We start from the raw sequence: 16496 nt of genomic DNA, 5'->3' as shown, positions 1-16496 counted from the left end.
GTCCAACATATTTGATAATCCGTCACCCTCTGGGTCCTAAAGGTGCCGGATTATCGGAAGTGTACTATATTTGCATTTTGGGCAGTATGCAAAGCATGCCAGGTGTTCCTGCCAGCCAGCCGTGACCAACATGTTCTTGTCATGTCAAATAACATGATCATGGTCTTCTGTATAAATAAGGAGGAACAAGATTCTCAGCCCTGTCTAGAGAAGCCAAACACCTATGAGAATGGTGTATCATGTTCTTTTGACCGTGGTATATGTACTGGGCTCCCAGAACATACTTGTTGAGGTCTGAGTAAGTGCTTTGAAATTGACCACAAATTTCATAGCTTTGTAATTACAGATGGGGCTCCATGCAAAGTTGAGTGTGTGGGCAATGCTGTGCTTCCAGAAGGAACAGAGCATTGGGCAGAAGGGGTAAGAGTGTGCCGGCCAGCCTCAGCACCACCCTGGATTGCAGCACTGGACTCCTACCCCAGTCCTCAGAGCTGTACGAAGGGGTGCTCCAGCAGCAATTTGAAGGAGCTCAGGGCTCCAGCCACAGCTGTAGTAATAGCAATGGCAGATGGGAGCTCTAGCTTCTTTGAATCACCAGGTCTGGGGCAACTGCACCCTTTTCCCCCCCTTCCCCGCCATTGGCGGGCCTTATCTGTAACTGGAGGGTCTTCAAAATGTGTTGTCCCTATCTGTATTCCATACTTGCCATCCTTCACCTCTGCTGCAGATTCAGCAGATTTGTGATAGAGAAGGAACTGGAGATGCTGTCACCCCATTGTGCGCTTTATTACCTTGGGCAATACCACAAGACAGCATAGGGCACACAAGCAGATTGCCAAACAGTACTACGTGAAAAGTTCTGGCTCTGGGTATAGTATTCTCATAACCCTGGTGGACTACAGCTAGGAACAATACATCTCAAAGAATCTCCAGTTTCAGGTAAGTAACTTTGTCTGACTTTGTGTGGTCATTAAAGAACTCACCACTCTCCATAAGATTAAATGGTGTTAGCCTAATGTTTTAGCTAAATTTCTATTTTGGTAACTGCATTCCATACCCATTAAACTCTTTCTAAATTTATAATAAAATAGAGTTATCTTCTTTGTCTAATCTGAACTGGTGTATAGTTTTGCTGCATGGTGTTAGTTGCAAAATTTCATTTAGAGATAAGTGATTGTGTTACAGTGCTTCGCTGTTTGTAATTTACTTTAGGATCCTTCAAGTGAAAAAACACTATATAGGAAAAAAAAAAGCATTATGAAATCAAGCTACTGAAAATACTGGTATTTTCTGTTTTATGTCCATGACAGAATCTAGATCCAATGTAAGGCCAGCTTTCTTTGTAATTATAAAATGACATTTTCACTTAGTTTTTAATCACTGAATGATTCTTTAAACTTTGGAATGAAGTTGAGGCATCCAAATGCCAATCTAGAGAGCTGCCAAGTAAAAAGCCAAGTCAATTATAGTTGGTAAAATGCTTTTGTTTAATATTAAATATTCTTCCTCGTGGAATAAGCATTTAGGTCTGAGTGACTTTAAGTGTTTTATTTTAATATTGTTATGTTTTTCAAGCTTTCAGTCAAGGTAAAGGTTAATGCATTTTAGATGAACACTAAATTGGGTTTTATGACCACATGGAAAATTGCCTGCTGGGTTCAAAAGTTGTGGAACTCAGGAGGCATCTAGTCAGACTTATTAGACCGATATTAGATTTTTATGTTCAATGCTGGGAAAGAGCTGGCGTTCACGATACATGTAGGCACTAATGATGAAGGGAAGGGTAGGAGGCACGTCCTGGAGGCTAAATTTATGCTGCTGAGTAAGAAGTTTAAATTTGGGGGCCCTCACAGTAGGATTCCCTCAAACACTTCCTGTTCCATATGCAGCACCAGATGGTGTAGAGAAGAGGGTTTTAGGTTTATTAAAAACTAACCAACCTTTTAGAAAAGAAGAACCTATACAGTAAGGATGAGCTTCATCGAGACCAAAATGGAACCACACTGCTGGCATGTAAAATTACAGGCAGTCCCCGACTTACGCGGATCCGACTTATGTCGGATCCACACTTACGAACGGGGCTTTCTCGCCCCGGAGGTCGGGGCGAGAAAGCCCCGTTCGTAAGCTGCTCCGGTGCCCCTGGTCTGCTGGAGACCGTCTCCAGCAGACCAGGGGCACCGGGCGGGTTCCCGCGCTTCTGAGGCTTTGCCAGAGCAAAGCCTCAGAGGCGCGGGGAACCGCCGCTGCTGCCGCTTCAGTCTGGGTGCCTGTGCTCTGCTCCCCGTGTCCCTGGTCTGCTGGGGGGGGGGGGGGCGCAGCTAGTGTGCTCCCCCCCCCCCCCCCAGCAGACCAGGCTTTTGTTTTGGACTCTGGGGCAGAGCAGCTGGGGCGCTGCCGATTGGTCCTGCAGCTCCCGCTCTGGGCACTACTGGACCAACCCGGCAGCACCCCAGCTGCTCTGCCCCAGGCGTCCCCAAGTCAGCTTCTGCTGAAACTGACCAGCGCTGACTACAGGAAGCCCCAGGCAGAGTTGCTCTGCCCCGGGCTTCCTGGAATCAGCTGCTGATCAGTTTCAGCAGCAGCTGACTTGGGGACGCCTGGGGTTCTTAAGTTGATTCTGTATGTAAGTCAGAACTGGCGGTCAGTTTCAGCAGTGTCTGAATCTGGACGCCAGTTCCGACTTACATACAGATTCAACTTAAGAACAAACCTACAGTCCCTATCTTGTACGTAACCCGGGGACTGCCTGTAAAAGGATTGTAGAGAATTTTTTTTAAACTAAGGTCTGAGGAAAAACTGACAAATGTAGAGGAACACAGAGTTGGGTGGAGACATCTCTTAGGGAAGAACTTAATCAAGGGGGAACTCTCTATCCTAATAAATAGGATAGGAAAGAAATTAGTAAAGTAGAGGTAGCAGCTAGTGAGGAATAGTCAAATGTACTATATTTAAATGTAACACATGAAGGCCAAATATTGACACAATTTACAAGTACTTACATACACATTCTAGGAATCTAAATAAGATGCAATAATTAGTGTGCCTGGTATTAAATGTCCAATGCCAAACAGTCCTTGAGGCCACTGGGTGATATAGGTTCTAAATGTGCACTCAAGAAAGACATGGTTATTGTGGTGAATTCTTTGCATCAGTCTTAACTGCAGAGGATGTTGGAGAAATCCCCAGAGCTGAGCCATTCTTTTAGGTGACCAGGAACTTTCCCAGATTAAGGAGTCCGTAGAGGTGGTTTTAGAACAAATTGATAAGTTAATCAGTAGTAAGTACCTAGGAACAGATGGTCTTCACCCAAGAGTTCTGAAGCAACTCAGATGTGAAATTGAAGAGCTGATAACTATGATATGTAACCTATTGCTTAAACTAGCCTCTGTACCAAATGACTGGAGAGTAGCTAATGTAATGCATATTTAAAAAAAAAGAAAGAAAGAAAGAAAAAGATAGATCCTGGCAGTAACAGGCCATTAAGTGTAATTTCAGTGCCAGGCAAATTGGTGCTCAGTTGGGTTCTTTAGCTCTGTCTGTCAGCCAGCCATGCATCATCTTCATTCATAGATATGGGAAGTAGGGATATAGGAGTGCTGCAGCTCCCCCACGTTTTGCATCCAGCTTCCCCATGCCTCGGAACTGGCCCTACTATTGACCACTTGCGGACTTTGCCAGCTCCAGGTCCTGCTGGGTCTTCAGGGTCCCATCTGCCGCACTGGCTCTGGCACCCTTTGGGGGTCTCACCAGCCTCACTAACTCGACCAGCCCGTGAGGTCCCATTGCTGTCTGTTCCCATGGGCTCCATAGCCTGCTGTCCCCAGGATCCAGGACACCAAACCTGGAAGCTCTGCTGCAGCCCTAGGCTCTGCTCGTGGCCTCAGTAGCTGGCCCCCAGCTGTGGCCCCAGCCTAGGCAGCCAGAGGCTAGAGTTGCCAACTCTCCCAGATCAGATGCCATTACTGAATGGTGTCCAGTCAGTCTGGGAGGGTTGGCAAACATTGGAGAGGCATGAATAGGTATATGACTGGGTATAATTCATCACCCTATTCTCCATTGTCCTGCAACTCCATTAAGGAACTGAACTTCCTCTTGCTGTGCAGCTCTTCTTATACTAGGCTTCTGGGCCCAATTGGCTATGTTCCACACAGTCACTGTAGGCATCTTGGAGGATCCTGTCATTCCCTTTTTGGGGTGTGGTCTGGCTGAGCCATGAGGCCTCCAGCACGGGGCCTCAGAGTTTGGTATGCCCCATCACACAGATAAAAACACTATGTTGCAGATGAGTCAATATGTTTTTTGTAAAGGGAAAACTTGCCGCCTCATTAGAATCCTTTGAGGGAATCAGTAATCGTGTGGACCAGGTGTTCTAGAAAATATAGTGCACTTGGAATTTCATAAAGCCTTTGAAAAGGTACCTCACTAATGGCTCATAAACAGACTAAGCAGTCATGGAATAGGAGAGACAGTACTCTTATGGATTAGTAACTTGTTTAAAAAAATAGGAAATTAACAGTAAGAATAAATGGTCAGTTTTCACAGTGGAGAGATGTTAATACCAGGGTCCCCGAAAGATGTGTTCTGGGTTCAGTGCTGTTCAATATATCATTAAATCATTTGGAGAAAGGGGTAAACAGTGAAGTGATACAAAATTATTTGATAGGTGAAATGCAAACTGTGAAAAATAGGGATGTTAGCATGTAATTAAATAGTCATGTAACCGCATCAAATTTTAGTGGTTAAACAACTATTAAATAGTCTCCAGGGGCAGGGCTGGCAGCCAGTGTGCTCTCAGCCCCACTCCTGGGGAACCTCCTACTACCCTATGCTGCTGCCTCTGATACAGAGGCAGCAACTCGAGGTGGCAGCAACCCCTATTTGCAGGTCCGAGGCAGGGACATAGGGTGGGGGGGGGGGAGCAGATTGACCCAGTGCTTATGGGGAGCTGGTGCTGATACAGAAGCAGCTATCAGGAGGGAGGGGAATGCATGTAGTTGACAGGATTAACCGATAAGACCAGGCTTATCTGGTAATACTGTAATCTATAATATGTCTACACATTGACATCCCTAGTGAAAACTTAGAGATCACATTAAACTGGGAGACTGACAAAATGGAATATGAAATTCAGTGTTGGCAATTGGAAAGTAATGAACAACTATTCATGCAAAATGATAGGGTCTTCATTAATTGTTGCCACTCAAGAAAGAGATGTTGGAGTCATTATGGATAGTTCCCTGAAAACATCCATTCAGTGCACAGCCTCAGTCAACAAAAGCTAACAATGTTACAAACCATTAGGAAAGAAATAGATAATGAAACAGAAAATATCATAATGCCACTGTATATATTCATGGTATGCGCACACCTTGAATATGGCACTCATCTGGTCACTCATCTCAAAAAAGATATACTAGAATTGGAAGAGTTGCAAAGGAGGACCACAAAAATGATTAGGGATAAGGAATAGCTTCCATAGGGGAAGAGATTAAAAGCACTGGGACTTCTCAGTTTGAGAGAAAAATGTCAGTGCAGGGGGTAATCATTGATTAGGTCTATAAAATCATGAATGGTATAGAGAAAAGGAAGAGGAAAAATGTCACAATGATGTTACCCCATCACAATACAAGAACTAGGGGCCACCCAATAAAATTAATAGGCAGCAAGATTAGAAGAAACAAAAGAAAGGACTACATCACATTATTCTAAGTCAGCATGTGGAACTTGGCATGGGAGGTTATGAAGGATGAAAGTATAACAGGATTCAGTAAACCATTAAATTCCTGGAGGACGCAATCTTATCTCTGGGTGTCACTTTCCCTCTGATGGGACTAGGTGATGTGTGGATTACTCAATAACCATCCTGTTCTGTTCATTCCCTTTGAAACATCAGGTACTGGCCACTGTCAGAAACAACATATTGGGCTAGACGGACCATTGGTCTGGCCTGGTATGCCCATTCTTATGTTCATTTGTAAATGTAGATATTTAATGGATGCTGAAGAGACACAGTAGAAGTAATTTTTTTCTGTGACAAAACATATTATGGCCCTGATACTGCAAAGACTTCTGCAGGTGCTTGACAACATAGCTGCTTGTATGTATTCAGTTGGGACTCTACTGATGTGTGTATTAATAGTACTTAACCTCTTAATTAGAATTACTGTTTGAACTTTACCTTTCTCTCCAACTTTTTGCCATTATTTTAAAAACGTATAAACCCTGTGGCTTGGTTACATAGGAAGAAAAATGTTTTTACGTTATTTAAGAATCAGAGGCACCTACTTTTCACTTTCATATTACTCAACATTTCTTCTCTCAGCACACACACACATTAAATCTTTTGTCTTGCTTAAGCTTTTGCTAGACTGTCAGAATTTAGCAAGGAAGCTGGATATGTTGTTTCCGAAAGCACTACTGTGGAAAGGTTTGTGGTTAAGGCCTTGGACTACAATAGTGATGGTGGTAATATTCTTACACAGAGCTTTTTCATCAGTGGAACTCAAAATGCTTTGCAACTTTACATTACCACCATTTTACAGATGGAGAGACTGAGACAAGATGTTAGACCAGCCCAAGGCCACTAAGCCAGCAGCAAAGCCAGGAATAGAAAACAGATTTCTTAACTCCAAAGCCAGTGTGCTTGCCAGTAGGCAAAACTCTCTTTAATTTTTGACTGTGCCAATCTTTCACTTCCTTCTTTTGTGCTTCAGAGCCCAGTCTCTTTTGTCTATCTTATTTATGTAAACTGTAAGCTTTTCAGGACAAGGACTGTTTCATACTAAGGCAGGGCTACTCAACTTTGGAAGCCCTACGGCCACAATGATACTTACAGCATATGCCGAGGGCTGCAGCTTAGTGTGGTTGAGCACGGAAACCTTCCAGTAAGGAACGTATCTTAGTTTTTCTTAAATTGCTGTCAGATGGATTCAAGTCTTTGAACTCAGGATGACAAGATTCATGGTGCCGTTGCAGGTTTGTTTTCTTTAATGCAGCAATAGTCTATTGACAATGAAGACACATTGGTTTTTCCATTTATCTCTGCAAAAGCAAATTCCATCTCCCAAACAGGGTTGAAAACCCTATATTCACCCAACAAGTGTCTTTTCTTTGTTGCCATTTTGAATGCTTCTTATTAAAAAGAAAATTGTATACCAGCGTTCTGGGTGTTTAACTTTAAGCTTCAGGTTGTGCATTTCTTGGAGTAATTTTACTGTAAAAAGAAACGTTTCTAAGCCAGAATACTCCAGCCTGCGGGGAGTTGGGCCAGAGACAAGAGACGAAAAAAGGACAGGTACCCAGGAGCCCTCTCCTGGATTCCCAGCAGGGCTGATGTCCTCACACAGGAGTCCTTCGCTCCATGCGGGATGGAGGCAGGGCTGTGAAAGCCAGTCAGCACCTCTCAGGCTCGCCCACAAGGCTAAGCAGACAGCACTTCACAATGCTCCGGCGTTCCCAGCACCACCTCCCTTGGGGGCTAAAAACACCAATACCCTGTACTCATCTGTTCCAGCCAGCCTGTCCACTTGCGTCTTTCAGTGCTCACCCCACCTGGGAGATGCCTTACCATTGTGGAGCGTGTTTCCAGTGGAGGCCATGTTGAAAGGATCACACCCACGGGCTACATGTTGAGCCCTGCGTAAATCCAAATCACACCATGGTCCACAAACAAACCGGTGGTCCGCAGGCCACCTGTTGAGTAGCCCTGTACTAAGGTTTATCTAAAAGAGGAGTGTGTCACAGTGTTTATGTATGGGACAGATAATAGGAAACAATCTCCACGGCATAATGCACTAATCTCTCAAATGAATGCTTCCAGAGCCCTTGCAGTAAGCCTAGAGGTGGATGCTGCTGTGTGAAAGCTTGTGGGAAACATGTACAAACATTATAAAGATTTTGTCTACAGGTTTTATTGATAAGAATTTCTTACTCGAAAAATTGTTTTTTTGAGGAATCTGATTGGCTCATTGTCTGCCATTTTTCTACTGTAGTCATCAAGCCGGCGACAGCATCCTCTTAATAAACATCTCTTCAAACCTTCAACTTTCATGACATCCCATGAACCTCCAGTTTATATGGATGAGGATGATGACAGATCGAGTTTTCAGAGCCATATGGATGCTGCAGCAGAGGAGGAAGTGTCGGTATGTAATTTAAATAAAAAATTGCGAAATATCTTGTTCACTGGGTTCATTGACTCATGGCATTTGGAAAAAAAGCACCCTTACCAAAATGTCCTTGCCAAGTATTTATTAAACAGTTGTGAATTCAGTTGCATAAGCCATGTAGATCAGGAGATTGATTTCTGCCACCTCTTAAATATGAAGAGTTGTGTACAGAAAATTTAGGGGACGTCCAAACCAAAAAAGAAATTTATACCATGGAAAAAGTCTTATGGGTAGCTGTGTTAGTCTGTGATTTTAAAAAATGAGTAGCCCCTTACTCCTGTAGCCCCTTAAAGACTAACAAATATATATATATATATATGGTATCATGGGCAAAACTCTCTTCTTCAGATGAGCAGAGTGGAGAGAAAAGGGAGTATCCTCATAATATATAACAGAAAAAGGAAGCGGGGGAAATTACTTGTCAACTGTAGTCCTGCTGTTAATGAGGCTAATTGAGTGGGCTGGAAGTGTCCCATTTTTGGTGTCATTTTGAGTGTTGAATGTAAGGAAAGCAGATTTTATAATGGCCCATCCAGTTTGTCTTTGTTGAAGCCCTGAGAGAATGTGTCAATTTGTATATTAAGGCTGTACACTATATGGACCCATGGAAAGGAGACCCTTGAAGGATTCCACAGGGATTTCAACAATTTCCACTCCACCATCAACCTTAGCCTGGACCAGTCCACATAAGAGACCCACTTCTTTTACACTACAGTACAATTAAATGATGGCCACATTACCACCACCTTATACCGGAAACCTATCCCAGGAAAAGCAGGTCAGCCACCACAGCGCACTGGCCCTAGCTTTAGCCCCTCCCCAGAGCTGGAGTTATGTGGTGTATGGCAGCTGCTCTGGTGGCCCTGGCCAGGGCCAGAGCCGGAGCTGCTTATTGGGCCGGAGCTGGAGCTGGAGCTGGAGTGTTGGATGGGCACTCACTGGCAAGCTCCACGTTCGGGGAAGGTATTCCACCAGCTGCAGTGGGCAGGCAGTGCTTCTGGGCCTGGGAAGGCAGGCAGCTTAGAGGGAACACTGATTTTAGGGCCTGGCTGTAAACAATTGATCATGTGATAGGTCCTGGATGGAAGCTAGAGGCACGTAGGTAAGAATAACGGTTGGTAGGTTTCCGGTATAAGGTGGTGGTAATGTGGCCATCATTTAATTGTACTGTAGTGTAAAAGAAGTGGGTCTCTTATGTGGACTGGTCCAGGCTAAGGTTGATGGTGGAGTGGAAATTGTTGAAATCCCTGTGGAATCCTTCAAGGGTCTCCTTTCCATGAGTCCATATAGTGAAGATGACGGTAAATATAGCTTAAGGTGCTGCAGGACTACTCGTTATATCATAGTAGAATAAGACAACTTCTGAAAATATGTAATTGCACATTCACATCTTCAAAAAGCATTCTGTCATTAACTGTGAATTCTTCAGAATACCATATAAAAATGTGTAGCCATATTTCTGCCTGAGGACCTGTTGCAGCAAAAGAAATATATCCTTCATTTGATATAAATGCATCCCATACTATAGATGGCTCTTACCTTATCTTAGTGGTCCACAGAGAGAACCCAATCAGCAATGTCATGTAATCAGTTGATTAGGTTTGTGGTCTTATAATATAAAAAACTTCTGTATACAGTACTTCATATAAGGAATACATTCAATGGCTGAAGATAATGGGCTCACAGAATTACAAAAAGTAATGTGGCTCTCCATTACAGATCAGTTCAGTTTTTCTCAGTGATTTTGTGACATGTACTGCATTTTCATTTTCTTAAATTGTTAAATACTTCTGGATGCATTGTTCAGTCCCAGCTACATCCCTTTTCTTCAAATGTGCTCTGTCTTCTCCTTGTGACTGAATTTCTGAGCTCTCTGGGACATCTCTCTCCCATCCCCTACCAGCATATCGGATAACTTAAAGTTCTTTTACCTGAATCTGAAAAGAGGTAGAAAAAGTATTTTTTTAAATAATTAAATTTATTGAATAACATAAATGTTAAAATTTTCATCTTACATCTTTACATGTGTCTAGAGTCAATTATACTTTTCTTCTGTGTGTTTATATATACAATCATAAACCATTTTTGGGGAAAAATCTACAGGTAGCATACAGTATAAAATGCACATTTTATATTGCGTTCTACATCTAGATTTTTTTTCCTTTGCCAAAACTGCTTAAGCTTCACCCTCATGATAGCACAATTATAATTGGTTTAGGTAGCCCATATTTCAACACCAATGTTTCTCTTCAATTTTGCTAATAGTAGCTTTTTGCATTTTACAGTGGTAATGCTGGACTGTGTCCTGTTTTAGGAAGTTTGACTTAACCTTTTCTTTTCTAGTACAGAATTTCCAGATGGAAATTTTTCATGTTTGCAGTAATGTAGAAAAACACAGGTGAGCTGTGCTACCGGAAAGGACCCCCTCCCCCACCATAATCAATGCAAAATGAAAGTATTAGGAGAACAAAAATACCATGTCTTGCTACAAAATGAGCATACTGAACTGCATTTCAGTTTTCAAAGCAGGGCTCAGGTATGTCTGTACTGCAGTTAAACACCCATGGCTGGCCCATGCCAGTTAATTTGGGCTCGAGGAGCTCAGGCTTCTAGGCTGTAAAACTTCAGTGTAGATAATCTGACTCAGACTGGAACTCTGGTTCCGGGACCCTCCCCACTTTGAGTCCCAGAGCTGTCTTACACCACTGCTTACCAGTCCCATAGCCCAAGCACCATGAGCCCTAGTCATCTGACACAAGCCAGTCATGGCTATTTAATGGCAGTGAAAATACATCTTCAGTGGCAGTTGTATCAACACAGAATGATTTTGTGAGGCATCTCAGTGCAACGAGCAAATGATGGGACAAGTTTATGTATGGCTATATTTGAAGAATTTTGAGGTGTGTTAATTGCCACTATTTCTCATTATTCTTCAGAACTGAATGTTTCTTCTTCAGGAGGGGCTAAAAATATTTTAATACAGAGAATTCAATGAAAACTGTACTCTTCCAAAACTGTAGCCATCTCCCATTGCTATCAGTGGCTTTGAAACCCTTTCAGTTGGGTGGGCATTTTGAGAGAAAGAGAACCCAGTGGAACTGTCTGTGCTTTCTAACAGTATGGTGGGCACCATCTTCTGTGAGGTAGCTTGGTACCTTTGCTAAGACTAAAGGGAGGTAGTCACTATTTCAAAATCAAGAGAGCAAGTGATTTTTCATGAGGTTCTCTTAAGATGATTTTATGTATGAGCTTTTGGTGGCGGATAAACTTCATGAAAAATAATGGCAAAAATGACCATTGAGCTTAAATATTCATTTCAAAAGCTACTTGTGGGACCTTGTTTATTCAACAAGGAGGGTAAAAGGAGAGGGAAGATAGGGTGTGCATGTGTGTTTTCTATGTGCAGTGGACTAAAAGAGATGCTGGAGGAAAAAGGAAAATACTGTGGTCATTCTCTGGGACTTAATTTTTCAAGTGGCATAAAAAGATGTCTCTTTACCACTCCCACTCTCTACTGAACCAAGAAGTAAAAGATCCATACGTTTAGATTAAAAAAAAATCAGTGAAAATATGATGCCTCTTTTGGCATCATCAATAAATTTAAATATGATGTTGTCCAAAACCCTTCACATATAACAATCTTTAGGGATCTATCATTTTTTACTCATTTTCTCAGCTAATTAAGGTACTTGAATGGTCACTGGACAAAACTATTTCTCCTCTGTAGAACCATGGTAAAGAGAACAAAGTCTAATTAATTTGCTGTAGGTTTGCTACATTTTTCTCATTTCTTACTCCATGTTATGAGATATTTGCACATAAAATAACTTAGCTCTGTATTGAGAGGAACCTAACTTTTGTCCTCCATGTGTTAGTTTCAATCTAATGTGTGCACAAATATGTTCTGCACAAATTAAAGTACATACATTTCTTCAATGGAATTAAAAATAGGAAGTAAAATTAGGAAGCATAACCTAATTTATCTGTGAGCTATCTTGCATATTTAAATATGTGTTCTGTAGCATACGGTTCAATACAGTATAATTAAAAATATAAATTAATAGATTTTTTTGAGTGTCTTTTTCCCCAAATAATTTTGGACATCTCTTTATGTATTATGTTATCAGTATTTTTCTGAAAGAAATGTGTTCACATGTGTAAGTGGGAGGAAGCTAGATCTTCAGTAACTATATCCTCAAACCAAATATTTTCTTCTTTGAACAGGATGAGGAAAGTATCCCAATAGCTTATCGAGAGTTACCTGAATACAAAGAACTGCTAGAGTTAAAAAAGTTGAAGAAGCAAAAACTCCAGCAGATGCATGCGGAAAGTGGATTTGTGCAGCATGTGGGCTTCAAGGTAAGGTATACTGATGATCTGTTTCCGTAGAACTTCAAGTATACAAACACCAGAGTTACAATCTGACCCATCAACTGGTCACCTTGTAAAACTTGAAGCAATCGATCAGGTAGCAGTGGAGACCACAAAAAAGCAAATAGTGTAGTGTCCCTGTGTTGCATCTTAAAGGTAGGCATACCTGGGCTGCATGTTCCTATCAGCTAAGAGGTGAATATGCTGAGGTTCACGTGCACAGCTATGTGCTCGCTTTGCCAGCCCAAGCAGGCAGAGTAGGGGTAGTGCTGTGGTCTGTGCTGCTTTCCTGTAGGCCCCCACTTGTCCGGGAGGGGGCCTAACTTGCAACCTCAGTCTAAGCCCAGGAAAGAAGATGCCACAGCCTGAGCTGCTGATGCTGCAAAGAAGCTGCCAGTGCCGGTGTGAGAGCAGCTCCTTTTTGGACCAGTGCCTGGCCTAGAGCATGAGCCCAAACTGGTGCGAGCATGTTTGCTATGGAGAAGCAGCTCAGTTTTAAAGAGCACAACTTGTACCATGCAGCCACTGATGCTGCAATGCCTCAGTGTGCCTCACTCATCATCATCCTTGCTGCCAGAGACTAAAAACAGCTGCCTCTCCCTATCCCCATTCACAGGGCAGCCACTTACATGTAGGAGGTGAAGATGCTGTTCAGAGTTACTAACATTTCAAAGTACAAATAACATCTATTCTGGAAGTGTCTGTAGTGCTGAAGTTCTACTGTGTTCAATTAGTATTACTAAGGAAGGAGCTTACTGAGCATTTTTTAAGACTAGCAGCATGTGGGTGTTTCTTAGGAAAAAAAATTCCTTTTTTAGGATGATAGATATATAATAAAAAAATATTACATAATTTTTTGCAGTAACATGCTGTAACATACATGTTATCCCTAGCACCATCCATTTATAGGCAGCATTGAAAAGGAGGGAATGCCCTAGGATACCTGTTGGAGTTTGGAAGGATTTTCAATCATTACCAACTAGGAATGTGAAGGACTAGTCAACTATCCGATAAGCAAATGCTTGTTGACTAGTCACTCCTCCCCTCTATCAGAAAGAGGCAGCAAGGGGTGGAAAGGAAAGAGGGAGCTTCAAAGCAGCAGCGCTGTGTGGAGCTTGGGGCCAGCCCCTGGGCTCCATGCGGCGCTGAAGCTTTGAAACACCGCTGCAGGACCCCGGCATCGGGCTCCTCCCGGCATTTCAAAGCGGCAGTGCTGCATGGGGCCCAGGATCAGACTCCCCAATTGACCTGGTCTTCGTGCGGTGCTGCCTCTTTGAAATGCCACCATGAGAGCCCAGAGTCAGGCTCCTCACAGCATTTCAAAGCAGCGGCACCACACGGAGCCCAGGGTCAGTGGGGAGTCCCCATCTTACCCCGGGCTCCACATGGCACTTTCACCTTTTAAAGTGTCGCAACAGCTCTAGGACTGTTACTAAACTTCAAAGTTGGAGAGGCCCTATCGAGTAGTCAATGCAAAATGCATTGACTATTCAATTAGTCAGTTACCCAAAATTTAACATGCCTATTACCAACAACCTTCTTTGTAGCTGTCCCCCATATATGGAGTCCAAAGGAATTGTCTGGAATTCTTAGAGACATGAGAGGTCTATTGGACAAAGTAATCTGAGTTACTAATATACTTTAATATACTACATTCAAAATGTTAAGATGGGAAAATAAGGCATTCAGCAGTTAGGAAATGGCAGAATTAAGGGTTTTTGTAACTTAAATTTGTCCTCCTAGTGTGTGTGCATCATAATGAAGTTTTTAATTACATGAACACATACTGTATTTTTTCCACTAGACTGCTAGCTCATTCAGAGCACAGAATAGACATTGCTAACTTAATGAATCACTGTTGAATCTTTTTTCCCCCTTATTGTTGAAAGTGTCTTCTTGCCTAATTTACTGCATATTATTCAGGTTCTGCTCAAAGTTCAGAATTATTTATTTCCTCATGGGCTTTTATTTGGTGGTGCTCCTCACAGTAGTGTCTGAGTGCTTCACACACGTTAATTCATCTTCACAAAACCCCTCTGAGCTGGAAGGAGATGGTGTTCTATTTTATAGATAGGAAACTTAAGCGCAGAGAGATTAAGATAAAAAGGTTACCACCAGTCTGAAATTATGTAAAATCTGTTTAATCAGTTAACCGGTTAAACATTACATTTAACCCATTAACAGCTTAAACAAGATTCTGCAGTGTGACAGGCCCAACAGCTGGTGCACCCCAGCCCCAGCCCACAGTGCAGTGGTCCTGGTTGAGCCCACAACACCAAGGTTCGAGGGCATTCCAGCCCAGCTGGGCTCACTGTGCCATCAGAAGTGGACTGGGCCACAGTTTAATTGGTAACCAGTAAGTACCATCCAGCAAGGGTGATGCTTGCTGGTTAACTGCTGACATCCATAAGTCAGAACCTTATTTTTCAGATGGTGTGGCATTATACAGCACTTGATATGTTACAAGTACAGCTCCCATTGATTTCAGCTCCAACTGCGAGTGCTCAGCATTTCTGCATATCCGATCCCTGGGTCTGGAGCTAGGGACTCAAAAAATGAGGAACATACAATTAGTGACCACCAAAGAAGAGTTGAAGTGATTTGTGTAGCATCATCTAGGCTATGAAAGCGATAAAATCTAGTTCTTCATAACATTCAAATGCCTTAACCATGAAACCATCCTTTCTCTTGTAGCAACAACCTGCCCCATTTGCTATACACAAACATCTGCAGCAAATGAAACAGGGTCTGGGACACACCAGCCTCCTTTACAATAACCCTGATTCATTTCCAGAGTGGATCCACCATGTGCACTCAATGATAATCAACATTGAGTGTAATCTTCTGTATGGGACTCCCAAATAGAGAGATGAAACACCGTTTGCCACAGGGTTTCATAGTTATTGGCTGTCAGCACAGGAATGGTGAGACTCAGGAATCTCATATTATATTCCAGACTATGGCTGGGAGTTTACTTTTGTCTCCTTGTCTGACCTATCCTGGTCTACTCCCAGTGCCAATATTGCCAGCCTGTCCCAGTCTCTCTCCTCCACACTTCCAGTCCTAGTCTCCCCTTTTCCATCACCCACCCAGAGCCAGCTTTTGTCTCCTCTGCATTCAAAAAAGGCATAGTCTTCCTCTATAGGAGATGGCTGCCAGTAGGGGGAGGGTCATTGAGAGCACAAGAAATACTACTTGCTTTCAGTTGCAGTGCACCCACTAGAACAGCTGAGAACATCCATTATAGGGAAAGTCCATCTTCACGCATGTAACCGTGGACTGGAGTATGCCCAGTCCCTCTGTGGGACTTGTGCATATGCAATGTGGGTCAGCATTAGGATCTGTGAGAAGTAAGAGCATGTTCAGTGAAGTTTCTTCAGAGATTTAATTAGCAAAATGGAAGAAGTGTCTACTGAGCCTGTGAAGACTGATTTTTTTCCAGTGATTATAAATTGGACAAATGTGGCTAGGTTTTTTCCCCCCTGGAGACTGCAGAAGTCTCATCCCTGACCCTAAGTCCGCCCCCTTCAAGTCTCTACTCTAATACATGATGGTTCAAGAGATAGAAAAGATCTCAAAGGTTGTTTTGGGGTTTTTTATGAGTTTGGTTTTTTTATATATATATATATAACTTGGGCAGAACTATGTATTTTCCCCCTATAATTGGTTCTTGGAAATAGTCAAACCATTTCGACTGAGTTATGAATAAATAAGTATCAGCCTTCGGCTAATACTCAGCATGGAAAATTTCAGCCTAAATGTGTTTTTGGCAGAGTTATAGGCAACTGAAAATGGTCTTATAAAGGGAACTGTAATGTAACCTTAATAATAGATGGAAATACAATCCCTGCTCATATATGCCATATATTGAACTTGGGAATGCTTCTGGTTAATAAACCTAAACTAATGTATACAGTAGTATCATTCCATACAACTTACCTTAAAAGGTCACTAATA

General features: G+C 42.5%; 1 protein-coding gene across 9 annotated transcripts in view; it reads left to right on the top strand.

Moving 5' to 3' along the window:
• The window catches only part of ZZZ3 (zinc finger ZZ-type containing 3), a 120749-nt gene that overhangs the window by 100034 nt on the left and 4219 nt on the right, over positions 1-16496 (top strand). For all 9 annotated transcript variants that reach the window (XM_075936298.2, XM_075936297.2, XM_075936293.2 and 6 more), the window contains 2 exons: positions 7992-8144; positions 12393-12527. In XM_075936298.2, coding sequence (XP_075792413.2) covers positions 7992-8144; positions 12393-12527 — 288 coding nt within the window. The remainder of the gene's footprint in view (positions 1-7991; positions 8145-12392; positions 12528-16496) is intronic.

This window comes from Pelodiscus sinensis, chromosome 9 (assembly GCF_052426305.1).
Source record: "Pelodiscus sinensis isolate ZL-2025 chromosome 9, ASM5242630v1, whole genome shotgun sequence".
Lineage (NCBI taxonomy): Eukaryota > Metazoa > Chordata > Testudines > Trionychidae > Pelodiscus > Pelodiscus sinensis.
Note: the sequence above shows the minus strand (reverse complement) of the source record. Positions and strands in the feature narration are given on the sequence as shown.